Here is a 17,191-nt window from a genome sequence, read left to right as displayed (position 1 = left end):
GAAGATGCTAATTATTTTTGTTGGCATACCATAACATATCAATATGTTCAGTGTGAATCGCCAGCAAGTACTTTTTTTTTAATAAATGTTGGTTGAAGTTTGAAGATATTCCCCATCCCTTCTCTTATCCCCTTTTGCTTCATTTGTCGTCTTGCCACTGAGGTGACCGCTCTGCTAAGGTAGAAGGTGAGGACCAGCTATAATTGTGGCCTTTAACATTATAGATCCCAGCCTATCTGGCAGAACTGAGCTGTTTCACAGCCTCTTCCAGTCATTTTTGTGACACCCAAGAAGACCACAGCCCATACTCCTAAGGGCATCTTGCCATCCAAGACTCTTTCTCAGGGATGCTCTTCATGGAAATCTGACATCTCATGGGTTACCATGTAATGTCCCATCCTCAGCTTTGATTTGGACGCTTCCGTTATGCCACCAGCTTCTGAAAACAGCCCCAAAAGATCCTCAGCGCAAGACCTTGTTCGCAGTCAGGTCTCTGGCTTGGAGCTATTTCAGACTTTTTGTTCCAAAGTCCTCATTTCATTTTATAAGTGCTTCTCCATAATAATGGTTTTGAACTTTTCCGTTGCTTTTATGGTTTGTCTTCACTTGCAAACTTCCAAAATACAACTAAATTAAAACTGTCGTTTACTTCAGTTTTAAGCTGCGTCACATTAACCATTCAGGAATTAGGCAAATTAAATAATGGGAAGAATAAGCAGCATATCTTAATAAATTACTCATTAAAACAGTACAAGAAGACAGCAGTTCTGATTGCTAATGATTTTGGTGACAGAAGGCTCATTCAACTAATGAAATTCATAAAATCTTGGATCAAAATCCTATCTCTGACCTCTAGGTGTGAAACGCAAAACAATCAACATTACTGTGCTTGTGCAATGACTTTGGAATATATTGGTTTAATGACAAGCAGTGGTGGGAACAATGCAGAGAATTTTCTGGTCGCGCTGTTCTTGTTTTCAGTGTGCTGCATCAAAAGCATCTTTAGTCATCCAAAGAATCAGATGATTTTAGATAAGATGTTTCTTTGCCGTAATCTCATAGCAAATAATGCTATAAATCTTCATTTTGGCAGGTATGAATTGTGAGCTGGGCTGGACATGAATATACATTGTAAAATACCCTGAAAATGCCTTTTCATAGGGTGTATCAGTTTTGTGTGTCAAACTGGGGCTTAAATCCCTTTTCTTGTTAGTTAAATAAAAGACTTGTGTCTGCAAATTTTCTAATTTTGTCTATATATTATGCAGCTCTTCTATTTTAAAGATCTTCATGTGGCATGTTAGAATAACTGTTGGATTTGAGCATGGAACTGAAAATTAGAAATTTGTCTTGCACTCCTACTTCTCTGGTAAAGCTGGACCTTGGACCTCATCTCTGTGCTTCCTTTCATCCACGCTCAGCCAAGACCTTATATAGTCTTAAATGCAGCAAGAATATTTTCAGTGCTGAGTTTTGCTGAGTGCTTGGGAGCTCAGTAAAGCAGACAAGTGAATGCTATGGAGACTAGTTGGAATCAAAATACATGTTATTAAAAATTTAGCAGGAGTTGTCCATTTTAGGGGAGTTGTGTGTTTGCTTTGTAACTGGGTGACCCCATGGAATTGCTGCAGAGCTGAAGGCTGCCTGGCACCAGACATCTCCTTATCGAGGAGATGGTGGTTCTTATTTATCAGGTTGCGTTAACCCACATGTCACAGGACTACCGAGGAGAAATTAGGCAAGAGACATCCATTCCTGAATCAGTAGGGCAATTAGAGGTTTTGAGACCTTGACTGTATCAGTTGAGCATCTCCTGGAATTGAGGGGAGATGATGTTTACTTGAAGCAGGCCGGTGTGGACGTCTGGAACCTGGAGGAAGGTCAGATATTCTCATTCATTTGGACACTCTCTAGCTCTAGGAGCAAAGTCTCCTGTGTGGTCCTGGTCCCCATTCTCTCCAGATACAACTTTAGCTTTTGTTTATCTTCAACAAAAATACTTTCAAGTTATAATTTCTCTAGTAAGCTGCTCTTTGCGCCCATGCTGGCTCTCCGTGTTTCCTGTGTTTCAGCCACCCCTCCAACTGTGTGACTATTCTTTCACTTCCTCCCTGAGACAGTCTTCAAATTTGGCCAAGAGTAAGGTTACAGGTGGGCTTTGGGCTCTCCAGGTTGTTTGCGAGGTTGCACTGCGTCCATGAAGGCTCAATGACCGTTGTGACGGCTGCTGCTGAGCAGCCGAGAGCAACACCAGGATCTCCATGTTTTTCTCATGTGTAACCTATGCTAAACCCAAGATAATCCCTGCCAAGGCGCTGACGGCACGTTAGCAAAGAACACATCTTCTTGTCTCTCCTCCCAGGTGGTGGCGAACGCTGTGGCTGCCCTGTCAGAAATCAGTGAATCGCATCCCAACAGCAACCTGCTGGATTTGAACCCTCAGAACATTAACAAGCTGCTGACGGCTTTAAACGAGTGCACGGAGTGGGGCCAGATCTTCATCCTGGACTGCCTGTCCAACTACAACCCCAAGGATGATCGTGAAGCCCAGAGGTATGGTTGTTCCTGCTCTTTCTATGGGCCATGTGGGGTTATTTGGCAGCAGGGCGCTTGCAGGCTTCTGACAGTGTCACAGCTCTGCAAAAGGCTGTGATAACAGGGGTCTGGAACGGCACAAATAAGACTTGAGGTAAAAGAGGTTTAAAAGGGAGGCAGCTTTTGGTACTTTGGGCTGATGCTGGAAACCTGCCCCTTCCCTGTGCAGAACCACTCTCTGCTTATTTTTAGCTTTTTTTTTTTTCCCCTTACTTTTTTTCCTTTTAAAAGGCAAGTTCTTATGGGAACTGGCTCTGCTAAGAAGGGATCAGCCCAAGACCAAAGCTGTAACAATGGAAGCACTGTTTGGGGGATATTCTGTTTTAAAGCAGAGCTTTCAAATCTGATTTTGCTACTTTGAGAGGCAAGAAATCCTTATAGGTTTGGGGGCTTCCAAAGTACTACAGATTTGAGACCAGAATATTTTTTTCCAACTGAAAACTGCTCTGTGATATGATAGAACTGAAAATAAAGGTAAGAAACAGTTTTTTTTCTAATCACTCCAAATTCACCCGTTTGCTTTTTTACCTTTAGCTGCAATGACTAAACCTAAATACAAAGACCTTAGGGTTTGGGTGGTGGAGTGTTAATTCATGTGCTTCAAGCCTTCTCCTCATCTGTGTCCAGAATCACAAAAAGTCAGATTCTGTACTCAGGAGAGCAAGGAACCAGCAAGAACAATTTCCTGAAACAGGGGAATTCTCAGACTTCATATATTTTATGTAGACGATGTGGGGGGAAGGGGCACAAGCCCACATGCAAAATCCTGGGCAGGCGTTTTTCAATTTGATGGGTTTCTTCATTGACTGTTTTTGAAGGCACAACAGATAATCCACTCTTTTAAAAAAGCCTGCCACTAGTCTTGCTGCCTTTTTTTTTCTTCCCACCTCCTTCCCCCTTGTGTTCTGTTTTTGTGCCAGAAACAGCTATTAATGAGTGCTAGAAACCTGCAGAGATCTCCAGGGTGTCAGGCCAGTATTATCCCAGCTTTGGCAGAAGGGACCACTGGTTTGAGCAACTGTGGACATGTCCCAGTTCTTCATCTGTAATTCCTCTAAGAGTCCAAACAAGTGGTGGATAAAACTAGATGGGCAGTGACTACTTTTACTGTTTTGTGGGGAGTTTGACTCTTAGCCTGCTTTATAGGAGAATTTGGAGAATAAGAGGTGGTAGAATGACAGCACCTAGTTTTATACAGTGTTTTCCTTTACAGCAAGGCTGGTGTCATCACCCCTGTGCCTGGAGAAACTGAGACACAGAGATGAAGCAGCTTGGGTGCACCGGGTGACCATAGGCAGTGGCAGCTGGGGGCTGCTCCCAGCTTTGGCTTTACAGACTCCTCTGCTCCTCACTCGGCCGTGCTGCTTCTCTTCCAGGGTGTCTGAAAGCAAATCTTTCAGGGAAAGAAACTTCAAGAGGCACAGATGGGAAGGAGATTGTTCTGGGTTTGCAATATGCAGGAGGGGGTGGGAAGAGACTTGACAGATGCTTTAAGAAAGACCATATGAACCCAAACTTCCTTTCTGCTTGGGATGGGTTGTTTAGGATGCTGTTGATTACAGTATCCACTGAGACTTGGGAAGCTATTTAGGTCACTCTTGCTCTATATCTTCAGAGGAGCAGAAACTTCTTTTTTCTCAGAAACAAATGATTGAAATGGCAGCAAACTCCCCAAACAAGCCAGAAGCGTGTATTACCTCCAAATGGTTATATGGGGGCTAAAGTGTTTTTCCCATAACTATTTTGTTAAAGTTGTGTTTGTGAGTGACAGACAAGATCACAGAAATAGAGAATACCAGCAGGCAAAGGCAGAAAGCACTAATAACTCGATATGAGTTGGGTCTATAACACAGAGAGCTGGAAGAGTTCCTGAGCTGACAGTGGCAGGAGAGAAACTTGAAGCTGTGAGTCAAGTTTTCTTGTTTGCTTCCTGCCATGTTCAGGAAAGCGGACTTTACCTGCTTTTGTGAACAAAACCAGAACAAAGAGGTGTTTGAGAAAGCTTTTTTCAGCTAAATTCCTGAATTCAGATAAGATCTGAAATATTTGACATTCTGAAATAACTGTGAGCCCTCTCTTACTCCTCTGCCTCCAGTATTTGTGAACGGGTGACCCCTCGGCTGTCTCACGCCAACTCGGCAGTGGTGCTGTCAGCGGTGAAAGTCTTGATGAAGTTCCTGGAGCTTCTTCCCAAGGACTCTGACTATTACAACATGCTGCTGAAGAAACTTGCCCCTCCGCTGGTGACCCTGCTGTCTGGAGAGCCCGAGGTTCAGTATGTTGCCCTGAGGAACATCAACTTGATTGTGCAGAAAAGGTAAAGCCTCAGGGGGTGTTACACCTGGTTTGTCACAGGGCATCTGGTTAGCTCAGACCTTCAGATATTTCCACATGCACAGAAATTCATTTAATCCACGTTCACATCCCTTGAGGGATGGATTAAATAGTCTCATGACTCTGGTAGCGTGAATTGATTTTTTTTACAGCGTAATTGTGATATGAGTATCATACAGTATTTCTTAACCTGCCTCTCTCTTCACCACCTTTTTAAGAGCAGTAAGAACTGCCCTCTCATTAGACTATAAATCACATTGCAAATAGGAAGGAGGGTTAAACTGTGCAGTTCATAGCGACCTGTAGAAACTCAGTGTGCTTGGACTGTTTGACATAGAAGAACCAGGCTGGTGACATACTGGTATGCCATGGGTTGCTGTTTTCACTGGTTTACTCCCACGTGCACGTTTAAATACTCCTGTTCCTTTCTGGAAAGGTGGGATAGATTGGAGAGCACTTTGTGATCATACTCAGGGCAGAGTTACTGTGCACTGGCATCTTGCAAGTGAAAGCAGAAAATCAGTTTGTAGGTGGGTTTTGCATTGAGATGAGGATGTTTTTCTTTCACTGAAAACTCTGATGTCTCCTGACTGACTACAGCTCAGCAGTTCACATGGAGGAGGTGGAGATGTAGGCATAGAGATACTTGAATTCCACATTATATATTTGAAGCACCTTTTTCTCCAGCTTTCTAACTTTCTTAAAATTGTTGTTCTTGTGTGTGTTTGAATGTCCTGCACACAAAATGACACTATTCTGTTTCTCAGTGAATGTTTGGGTAGATTTCTAAACAAATGGTACCTTTGGTTAGGATAGAGCCCATTGTTTGTACCAGTCCTGAGTGATACGATGTTATGTTCCCCCCAGGCCTGAAATCCTGAAGCAGGAAATCAAAGTGTTCTTTGTGAAGTACAACGACCCCATCTATGTCAAACTGGAGAAACTGGACATCATGATCCGCCTGGCTTCTCAAGCAAACATTGCCCAGGTCAGATGAGCAAGTTCTGGTGTGTTCTGCATGTGTTTTGGGGATGGAAAACCCTCCCATGGTCCTCACACAAGGGTGGACGCAACAAGTGCTGCTGTTGTCCTGGCTCTTAGGGTCACTGTTCCTCCTATAGAGATCTTTGCAGCTACTTAATGGAGGAAACCCCAACACCTTCCATAATTTAAATGTTAATAGCATGGTGTGTCTTGCATCGTGACCGTTAGGTAGATCTTGTTTTACAGATTACAATTCCAGGAGGAGAGCTGATGTCTCCTGTCACATGAGTCACTGTGAGTGCTCAGGTTGGAATGAGAGACTTGTTTCAAGTGAGAGAGGCGCCTGTAACAGAGGCATTCAGAAAGGCCAAACATTACTGAAGTGTGAATTTCACATGTATTAGTTAAATTGTTAAACCCTTGAACAGTGACTCTTCAAAGCTAAAATAACCTTTATTTTGCTTAACTGCTGCTTCTGGAGTGGAAATAGCACAAAGCTAAAGCTAAACTGAACTGAAACTGCTTTACAGTGGAGATTCACCTTGGATTTGATGTTGTTTTAATCCAAATTCCATTTCTAAAAGAAGTGTTCTCGAGTGCAACCCTGGCCACAAGGCCTAACACTAATGCAGAATGATTAGTGCCTCTGGTTAGTGCTATTATTGTCCTATCCTAATTGTCATAGAGCAATTTAATTTAATGTGACATTTTTAAGCAGCTCTGTCCAGCTCTCTCATCTGTTTTTTGGAACAGAGCAAGGTAACGCACACCCCTTTCGTTCTGGGGACATGGAAAACATTTTAAAAACCAGTTTCCGTGTGAAAGTATCCAGAATTTTCTGTTTGCTCTTGGTAGGCTCCATACCGATTTTAATGCATAATGTTTAGCTAATGCAGGTTGTTTGGATGAAAGGCAGCGGTGTCTGGAGGGCAGAGTCTGCCACTGGGATCTGCAGACTAATGAATGAATTTCTTCCTGGTTCTAAAGAGGCATTCCTAAAAAACAAGCCAGGCTTCATCAGAAATATGCCCTGAAATGAGATCCAAGGAGACCAGGCTTCTGTTCCCATCTTTCCTTTGCCACTTGTTGAGGTTTTTCATCTCCCTGCCCATTCCAGACCGAGGCAGCAGACTCCTCGTATCCAAGGCTCTCAGACTCTGTATTTGAAAAGCACGAGCTACTAACCTGGGGTGCTCTGAGTACTGTGCAGCATAGATCATTGAAGGAAATAATAAAACTTCAAAGCACAGATGTCCCGTCTACTCCTTGCAGATTTATTTGTCTGCAGTCTGGCCCTTCAAGGCCTCTTTATCTTGTCATTGTTCTGAGCAATTGGCATCCACTAGAGATTTTTCAAACTGTCTCACTTTGTGCTGTTCACCTCACCCTTGCGATCTCTTTGTGACATCACAATGAAATCCCTGATGTCATATTTGACATGAGAAACTGGAATAAATGAGATTTTGAGGGAATGTAAATTGTGTAGGGTCTTTTTTTAAAATCATTTTTTCTAAGCCAAGTGATTTGTTTAAGATCAAGTAGCTTTTTAGTTAATGGTCTGTAAGATCCCAGCAGGTTCTGGTTTAAGCCCTTGTTCAGTTTCCATTAGCAAAAACACCTGAGACAAAATATGTTAAGAGAGGAAAAACCTTTACACAGTGATTAATCTCTGTATAGGTGTTCAGGGTGTCCTGAGATGATCTCCTTGTCCTCCTTTGGGATCCAGAGGTTCATCTCTGCACAGAAAAGGAGAGATGAAAAATGGTCGTCGCTGAGAGCTTTGCATACAGTGAATGTAGAACACTAAGTACAATAAACCATACATAAGATTTATGTGTATGGGTGTGACCCCTGCTTCACTGAATTTTCAATGTAAGAAGGAATAGCAACGTTTATGCTTGGCATGGCTGATTTTTGCCCCTAGCTTTTGTTTAGAGGAATTTGAAAATAATCTAGACTAACCCACCTTTTGGCTTTGGCCAGCCTAAACCAAGTCTTGCTGCCTGATCCAAGCCAGTGGGTTTCAGAGGTAGAGATGGATTGCGGAGTTTGACTGTGTTAGCTTTGGATGTGTGTGGCTAGCTGCTGAAGAACACGTTTGGCTCCTGTTCTGGAATGCAAGTGCCGTCACTTGTCAGAGGGGGATATTCTCTTGCTGTGACCCTGGGAGCTCATGTTGGTGCATTTTCTCTGCAGGTCCTGGCAGAGCTCAAGGAATACGCGACTGAGGTGGACGTTGACTTTGTGCGCAAGGCTGTCCGAGCAATCGGGCGATGTGCCATCAAGGTTGAGGCAAGTATCTGAAACTTGAGATTTTCTGTGGTTCTCCATCTTCAAAAACAACAGTGACCTTTGCCATCTCGTTCCCACATTACACAAATTTTCTTTGCTTCTGCATTGGCAGTCAAGTGACCTGAATACATCATGCTCGTGGGCAAAACCCCAGCTGAACGGTAGGACTTATGAGCGCCAGCTGAGTACGTGACAGGAGGGTGCTGCGCTCCTCTCAGACCTCGGGAAGAAAAATCATCCCTGATGGAATATTTTACTGTACTGGCTTCAAGGGAACAACAACCGTATATCATTGAGGACCTCCTTTAATAGCTATGGACCTGACATTTTGAAGGGGGAAGAGGAAAATGTGCAGAGGAACTAAGTATTATAAAACGTTTTGTGTACCCCCTGTTTCAGCCTAATAGAACACATGCATAGAATTACAGGGATCTGAGGCATTTAAGTGCAATTTGCACAAACATAGAGTGACTTTATTTGCTTTTCTAGTGTTAAAGGTCCATATAGCTTGTAGCTTTGTTTGGAGTGTGCTCTCTTTAACCTAGATGCTCATACAAATAAGTTCCCAAGAACCACTGCGGTTGTCCAGAAAACCACTGTCCTCTGCTAGTCAAACATCCACCAAAAATGCTCGTAATAGAATACTTCTTTTTCATTATGTCCCTGTAAATGAATCTGGTGTGCCTGACAGGACCTCAGCAAGCTGGTGGAGATGCTGTAGTGTCGGTACTCTTCAGTAAACTGGTAACAGTGCAGAATGTCACCTAAGTGGTCTCATTTCAGCTGAGCTCATTTAACTTTTGCTAAAAGGTGTTCCCATGAGCGTTGCCTGACAGCAGATTTAAATAAAAATCTAATCATACCTGACTGAGTAGTGTGTCAGTGAACAGGTTTCCCTTGTTTCAGCTGAACTACTGTAGGTCTGTAAAGAGGACACCAACTTCTATCCTCTTGAGAGAATCGACTGCCCATGCAGCCTTCTCTTCCTTCAGCTCTTAAAGGCTTTACCACAGCCATGGGCTTGCTTTAAAGCGTGGCCCGGCAGAGCGGGTGATGCTGCCGCTGTTTCATGTCTGCAGTTCAGAACTCTGCAGCGCTGCTTCCGTGTTGTGTGCAGGCAGGAGGCTGGATGGAGCCACAGCAGTGACAGCAGAAAATGCTTCTGAGCGTGGAAGATGCTACTGAGGAGTACAAAGGAGCTGCTGGCAGCCCTTTCTGTGGCGGTGCTTGTGCTGGGGGTGGGAGCTTGCTTTAGTTCTCAGTGGGGACTTTCTCTCCAGGACTTGGCCATGTGTCTGTCCTAGTTTCACATGAAAGGTGGTGCGTTCCTGCAGTACCAAGATGTTTTTAGAAGTTTTTACCCTTTCCTACTCACATCCCCTATACTCTTCCCATCCCTAGTATCCTGACAGTCACATTTGACGTGCAAGGGACTAATAATAATGTGCCAGCAAATTTGCAGTGACCCTCTGTGTAATTGTGTGTGTCTCAATAAGCAGTGTTAACCTTGGTTTTTAGGTCTCCTTTGAAGACGCTGCTGCTAAAGATGAGGTCTGTTTACTCCTCTGACAAGAGCCAGATTTAAAGAGGGCAAATATAGAACAACTCATTCCAGCATCCTCATCTCTAGGTTAATCCCAGTCCCTAGTGCATCTGTGTTTACTAGAGGCTGTTTGCACTGTGAATTATGACTAATGGAAGAGCATTCTCTCACCCATCAGTGTCCAAGTTCCCAAGCCTTAAAAATCTGCTTTTTGACATAGGGCACAGCCAAAAGGAGCTGTTGATGAATGAGTGTTCATGGGGAACCTCAGCTCTGCCTTCAAGGATCTTACCTTTCATCTAATTGTCTCTCCTAGAAGAGTAAGACAGTAAATAAATTCGACTGCTGTGCCGTGTGCCATAGAGTGAGTGTGGCATTACCTTTGCTGCGCAGCAGTGTCTGGTGCTAACGGCAGAGTAAGCACTCATTTTGGAAATGAAAGCAATACCCATGCTGAATAGCAAGGCTGATGGATTTTTCCCAGGCTTAAGTAGTCCTATTGCTTTGGGGGATGCCAGAACAACATAATTTTGCATGGATAGACTTAACTAGGCTCAGTGTTAGCTTTGGATGTATCTACAGCAAACTGTGTGGTGTAGCTAGACTTGACAGCATGAGGTGAAGGTGTTTGTGGCTTGTGCATCACTTTATTCCACGGGCAGCACTAGATGAAGAGTCCTCTGATGCTTTGATTGTAAGGAAACAAAGCCCCACTCCTATGGGAAAAGGAAATGAAGTGGATGCGGTAAGAACAGTGATTCCTCTGGAGCGAAGGAAAAGCAGAAGGGAACGTATTAAAGGCAGATTTGTCTCAGTTCCAGACAGTTCTGTTAGCAGCCTGGTTCTTAGAAATCATCGAGGCTGTGAACTTGGTGTGTGCTACTTCAATAATCTTGTGGGCTTTCATTTGGTTTCTACAGAAAAACAAAACAGGTTTGACATTGGTTGGTTGTCCTTTCTCACGCCAACTTGAGAGCTGTTCTGCTTGGGGTGTTCTTTCATCCGTCTGCAGAGCTCTACAGTCCCCAGGGATGTCCACTTTCAAAAAGGAGTGTTTTTTACAAGGGATGTGGGGAGCTGAAATGTATTTTGTTGCAGGGAAGTTTTGTTACAGGGAAATTTTGCTCTACTGTGCATGTGCCCATACAGCTGCTTCCTTTCCAAGTGACTCTTGGGCTAAAAATCAATACTGCATATTTCAAAGTGGATGTTGTGGAAAATACACACTTCAAAATGTCTAAAGAAAAGAAAAATAAGCTTTAGTTTTCTTTCCCTTGAATTCCACAGCTCTTAAAGCTTTGCTAGTTGTAGGCTCTGACAGGGCTGGACTGCTTGTTGCGAACAGTGATTGATGCTGTAGGTTCTGTAGAGTAGCCTTGGCTTAGGACAGATTTACCCCAAGTGCCCCTTAAGGCCACTTTTTTAAAAAACTAGTGAAAGTTGTTGAGAAACTGGTAAGAGACGACACTGCAGGCTCCGAAGCATCTGCCTTGCAAGGACTTTGCGTGGGGTAGTGAGCAATGCCAATCATCGAGCTGCGCCCATAGTCGATCTCCATGAAATGGAAGAGTCTTACAGGTCACAGACTCCAAATCTCTTCTTGAGCAGAGGAGACCAGAGCAGAACATGGTCACATTGCCTCTTCACCGCCTCCATAGTGCCATAGTACCTGTAAAGCCACGCTCAAGAGTTATCAATCGTTATCAATCGTGTAATCAGCCGTATAATTTTATACAATATCTCTCCTTACTCTAATGCCAATTATATTGGATTTTTTTCCGTTTGGTGTTAATTTCAGAGGAGAGTCTTGTGGCCTTGAGTGCCAGTTTGCAAAGACAGCAAATTCTGGTTTATGGTGTGTCCTCGCTCGGCCGATCCCCACGCCAGCACTGCCACTGTTGGTGCTTGCGGGCTGTGTGTGAGATACCACAGCTCGAGTCATGAGAGCAAGAAATCAAGAGATTTTAGTCTCTGCTTGTTTAAATTGAGCTCTACAATTCTTGAGGTTTGTTCTTGAGAATTTTGCCCATTCTCAAAAAACTGATTCCAGTGACTTAAATGCCATTTCATCCCTCCTCCTGCCCGTCCTTCAGGTGCTCTGAGGGGACTATTACCTCGGTTGAATTGAAAAATCTACCTATGTTGCTATTGTTTGTGCCCTGTGATGTTTGTCTCCATCCTGAATGCTTTCTGAATGTTCGGATGGTGACTGCCCAGGCAGTGTCGTGAGCAGTCTGCTTCTCACATTAATCACCAGCTGTGTAATGAGGCTTCATATGTACTGTGCTAAGAGCCAAATCACTGTCCTTATTTGAGGCTCTCTGGTGCTGGAGTTGGTTGTTTCTGTGTTGTCCTGCCTTACTGGGCTATTTGTGAATAAACCTACCTGAACTGTTTGACTGCCAGTGTCCGGCCTTTGTTATCTTACAGTGCTTGTGGTGGGAAATTCTGAACTAATGAGTGTGAAACCCGCCTTGGCAACACCTGGATTTCTGTTTATAGCTGTATCTTCCCATGTTTCTAGTGACCTTACTCCAAAAATACTGAACCTGTTGATAGTGTGAGCTGCTTTTTACTGCTGTTCTTGCAGTGTGATTGATGGGATGTTTTTCCCCTGCCTTCTTTCTGCCCCAGCAGCCCCTGGCAAACTCCCCCAACCCTGGTTGCCGCAGCTCGGGCAAGTCCAAGGGGCTCATTCTGTGACCTGTTTCAGCTGTGAGCCAGCAAGAGGGTGTTATAAGTAGCAATGCAGGCAATGCGCTTAATGTCTCATGTGGTGATGCCGGTATCTCCTGGCATGTTTGTTTCAGCTGTTATTTATTGCAGGAGCTGGAGTCAACTGGCACCTCGATTGTAATACACAAGCACTTGTCAGCCTGTAGGTTTTTGCTGGGCACACATATTGAGTTGGTAGCTGTTGTCCTTTTGTTTTTCCCCTCTTATGCGTGCCTCGTTTGTCAGTGTGTGCTGTGGGCTGGGAAGGGGCGTTTCTTCAGCTTGTTTTAATTGTATTATTCTTCTCTCCAGCAATCTGCGGAGCGCTGCGTGAGCACGCTGCTGGACCTCATCCAGACCAAGGTCAACTATGTGGTCCAGGAGGCCATTGTTGTCATCAGGGACATCTTCCGCAAGTACCCCAACAAGTATGTGAAAGTAGCACAGAGTGTTTGGAAGCCCTTGTCTGCTAGTGTCAGAACAGAGCAACCCAAAACTCACTTGGTGTAGCGTACCAGGGCTCTGAAGCAAAGATGTCTGTTTTTTGAAAAGCAGTGTCTGTTCTGATTCTAGCTCCCAGTACAGCAGGATTCAGATGTCAGCTCTAGATGAGGTATCAGCCTGACATTATTAGCTTGAACTGAAATCTTTTTCTTCTCCACTGCTCCATATTGATGCCTTAATCAAAAGCTATTAAAAACTCTTGTAGAGAATGCCAGAAGGAAAATTTGGCCAAGTTTACAGCATCAAGCTCCTCTGGTTTTGCTTGCCTCCTCTAGAAGGCTTTTATATGAGACCAAGAAAGTTTGTGGCTCCCACACTGCTCATTTTCTCCATGGAACGTTCTCTTTGGCTTGAGACATACTCGGCCTCTTTTAAGTTGTTTCTGTGATAAGGTTTTGTCTTCTCAGCTACAGCGCACCAGCGATGTCTTTCAGAGACCTTGTGATTACCTAAAAGTAACATGGGACACGGGCAGGCCTCTCTGGCAATTTCTGCTGCCATATACAAGATAGATTGCCCGCTTATGACAGGGACAGCTGTGCATGGGAATAGGGGAAGCTAAATAATTAGTGTGGGGTATTGTCTGTTTTACAGCAAAGTCTTTGGGGAAGTGTAATATCCGGTTTAGACTTGCCAGTCTGAACATGCCAGTGAGGCTGCAGGATCTGATAGAGTCATGGTTTGAACTGTTGGATCAAATGTTCCCTTTAGCAAAACAGAGAGGGAGGCAACTTTGTCTTGAATTCCGCATCTGGGTGGTCTTGCTGATTAACAAAGCTACAAAGCTCTTGAGGACCCTGTGAGATCTTAATGCTCAGCATGGGAAAAGAGCAGCCTAGCTATGTTTTCTTAGTTGAGTGAAAATGCTGCTTGCTGTGTAGAAACACTAGACATTGTGATTCAGTCCAGGATTCTCTGCAGAATGATGTGGACAGAGATGGAGTAACACAAGTTGAATTCACCTCAGTAATCCACTTGTACTCTGACAAACCAGGTATGAAAGCATCATTGCCACCCTGTGTGAGAACCTCGATTCCCTGGATGAACCAGATGCCAGAGCTGCCATGATCTGGATAGTGGGTGAATATGCAGAGAGAATTGACAACGCAGATGAGCTGTTGGAGAGCTTTTTGGAGGGCTTCCATGATGAAAGTACTCAGGTAAAATTGTGTTGTGCATCTTATCTGGAGTGTTTCATGCAGTGTCTGTATGGGATGGCTGGTAAATATTATTGCAGTGGTCAGAAAATACCTCACAATGAAAACTTCAGTATTTGATTAAAATAAAATTCTTGGCAGTCTGTAGACTTGCTCTGTTGTCTGTATCTCCCGAACTTCTCAGAAGAATAGAACAAGACCGGAGGGGTTTCTATATGTTGCGTACTTCTTGGGGTATAACCCTACTAGGGACCAGAACGCACTGAAGAATAGTGATGAGATGCGTGAAAGTGTGACATAAATTTCAGTGTGCTGATCAGAGTCTTGTCTGCAAAAGTGTTTTGCAACAGGCAAGAGTCTGAGTCTCATTGTACTGGGTTTCACTTGCAAAGAATAGTGTAATGCTGTTAAAAAGCATAGGCTTGATTTTCCTATCAGAAAAGGATGTTGAGACTTGGGAGATGTTGCTAAAGCATGGCTGAATTTTCTAATCTGTATTGTGTTCCTTTCTTAGGTGCAGCTCACCCTGCTGACTGCTATAGTGAAGCTGTTCTTAAAAAAGCCTTCTGAAACACAGGAGCTGGTTCAGCAGGTCCTCAGCCTGGCCACACAGGTAAGCCAAGCCACCCAGTGAACCAGAGCCCTCCAGACACTGCCGGTCTGTGTGTGGTGGCTCCCATCTGCCAGGGCAACCAGCTGTGCAGCAGAGAGGATCCAAGCGTGTTCCTCTCTGTCCCAAAGAGGAGGGATTTGACTCCATTTAAGAGCTGATCTGTGCCTGTTACTGTGCCATCTGGCATCTGCTCTCTCCTTCTTAGCTCTTGCTTCATCCTAATTCTTTCTCCATTCTCCCACCAAATGAAAAGCTAAGGGCAGGTTGGAGTTATGCAGAAACCAAAATGCTTTCTCCTTGGAGGTGGCTTGCAGTTAGAACATGTGGAACTGTGATAGAGGGAAAGGGCCTGGCAGAGGCTTTGTTCTGTGAACAGTGAAGCTTAAGCAGTGTTATGAAAACGAAAGAACCGAGGTTTGGGTATTTATCATTTGTACCTCGATGTTGCCAACCAGTGTGGCAGCTTTGCTGGAGGCTGTAGCAGTGGGTTAAGATCCCGGATTCATTATGCATGAGGTGCTGAGTTACGAGCTCACATTGCTGCAGGCGGGACTGGGCTTGAGCTGCCAGACAGAGGGCTGTAGTTCTGGAGGACAGAAGTGAAGTTGTCCTGGTGGTAGAAGTGGCTGAGTCCTCGGCTGATCCTCCTACACTCCCTGGCTGTAGTGAGTGGGGCAAATGTGCGATGGCATGGTCCAAAAAGAGCTGCTCCTGTCCAGACCTGCTGTGCCAGGTGACGAAAATAGTCTCCCAGATGTTCTCAATGGGCTGTGATTTTTTCTTTTTTCTGAGCAGAAAACCTGGAGTCAAATCATCTGCTGACCTTTTTGGTGGTCTTTGCGGCAAGAAAACATGGCTCTGGACTTCTTATTACTTAGAACTTCTATTCATCCCTTTGGGGTTGGGGGTGAGATCTGTGGCCTGCTTTTCCTGCTTCAAAACTTGCCACTAGGCAGGTTCTCAGCCTCTCTTTAGAGAAGAGTGGGCCAAGGGCATGCTGGATCATTTGTCTAAACCAACAGAAGAAAAGTACTAAGTGTTAAAACCCACTATGCTGAGTCACAAAACACTTAATGGCACCCAAAGAATATAATAGGCGTCTGTTTTTTCTCTGTTTGTCACAAATGTTGATTCAGTCTGGCTTCTTGTATTTTATACGAGTAGTAAGTCAATGTAGGATAACTGGCTGTAAAACGCTAAAAAGTCGTATGCTTCAAGGTCTCATTTCTAGGTGGAGATACTGTTTTTCACTTGAGTGGGAGAGTAATTACACGTGTGTTTCTTTCCCCGGCTCGGGTATTGTTGCACTTTGAGTGTCTCTTAGGGCATGTCTGCACAGCCAACTGCAGGTGTGACTGTAGTAGGAGCCAGCTTAATCCTGCCAGCTCTGGTAAAAATAGCAATGGAGCAGCTGGGGATGGAAGGGACACAGATGTGTAGCAGCGATCAAGGTCCCTGGCAAGCCCATAACCTAAAGGATGGCACAGAGGCTCTAAATCTCCAGATTGTCTGGCATGGTGGGTAACTAAGCTGGCGTGGGTTCATTGGTATGCACCACAAGTGTGCATGGCAGATCCCGGAGAGCAGAGAAATGGGAGAAATGTGGAAAGGGAAGATCTGAGCCTCTTCTTCCAGTAGATTTATTAAAGCTTCAAGTCTGTTTGTGTGGCTGTGAGAAGAGTTGGTCAGTCTTGAGTCTGTATGTGTCTGCAAGTAGGTAGGAGCGTGTGGTCTTTCATGTGTGCCCTTGCAGAAGCCCGGCCTCATCTTGAACTGGCTGCTGCAGGCAGAATGCAGAGTCTTGTAGGAATTGTTAAGGGTGAAGGGTGTAAAAAGTCCATGACTCCACCATCAAACTGAAAAACAGCACTGCAGACAAATCTCTCAGTTGACCCAGACATTGTATCTAGGTCCTTACGACCAAAATGAGTTTAGCATGCTCAGTCTCATTACAAATAGAGGTTTTGCTGTGTGCCTGAGAATGTCTTGAGGCAGAGCAGGGAGGCAGGTTATAGCAGGTCAGCCGCAGTGTGAATGAGATCACATAAAGGAAAATGAATGCCAAGGAGGAAGGCTAATGACATGTACGATATGTTGCCAACATTTTACGGGGAAAAAAGCCCTCAGAAACATTTACCCTGTTGTTCTCCTGATGTGGGGATTAAAAATCCCAGCTCTTGTTTCCATGAACAGTTCGAACATGTTGCACTGCAACATAAAACCACACCACCTCCCTCTCCCCAGAACATTAGTGGCGAACTATCACCACTCACTTTGCTGCTCTGGGCAGAACTGTTGGAAAAGGAGAGAACTAATTAGCACTTCACGCAGCGGCAGAAGTATCTGCAGTAAAACAAGGGTATTATTGACAGCTGGAGAACTGATGACGTGTCCTAACTGTGTATCATTAGCATCTTTCCATACTTTATTAGATAACTAAAAGGCAGGATAAGA

At 44.4% G+C, this 17,191-nt stretch overlaps 1 protein-coding gene across 6 annotated transcripts in view; it reads left to right on the top strand.

Annotated features, from left to right (window-relative positions):
* The window catches only part of AP2B1 (adaptor related protein complex 2 subunit beta 1), a 74,603-nt gene that overhangs the window by 15,491 nt on the left and 41,921 nt on the right, over positions 1 to 17,191 (top strand). For all 6 annotated transcript variants that reach the window (XM_071817057.1, XM_065852910.2, XM_065852909.2 and 3 more), the window contains exons 6-12: positions 2,363 to 2,553; positions 4,691 to 4,912; positions 5,797 to 5,917; positions 8,110 to 8,205; positions 12,776 to 12,891; positions 13,962 to 14,127; positions 14,639 to 14,737. In XM_071817057.1, coding sequence (XP_071673158.1) covers positions 2,363 to 2,553; positions 4,691 to 4,912; positions 5,797 to 5,917; positions 8,110 to 8,205; positions 12,776 to 12,891; positions 13,962 to 14,127; positions 14,639 to 14,737 — 1,011 coding nt within the window. The remainder of the gene's footprint in view (positions 1 to 2,362; positions 2,554 to 4,690; positions 4,913 to 5,796; positions 5,918 to 8,109; positions 8,206 to 12,775; positions 12,892 to 13,961; positions 14,128 to 14,638; positions 14,738 to 17,191) is intronic.

The sequence above is a fragment of the Patagioenas fasciata genome, chromosome 19, assembly GCF_037038585.1.
Source record: "Patagioenas fasciata isolate bPatFas1 chromosome 19, bPatFas1.hap1, whole genome shotgun sequence".
Taxonomy (NCBI): domain Eukaryota; kingdom Metazoa; phylum Chordata; class Aves; order Columbiformes; family Columbidae; genus Patagioenas; species Patagioenas fasciata.
Note: the sequence above shows the minus strand (reverse complement) of the source record. Positions and strands in the feature narration are given on the sequence as shown.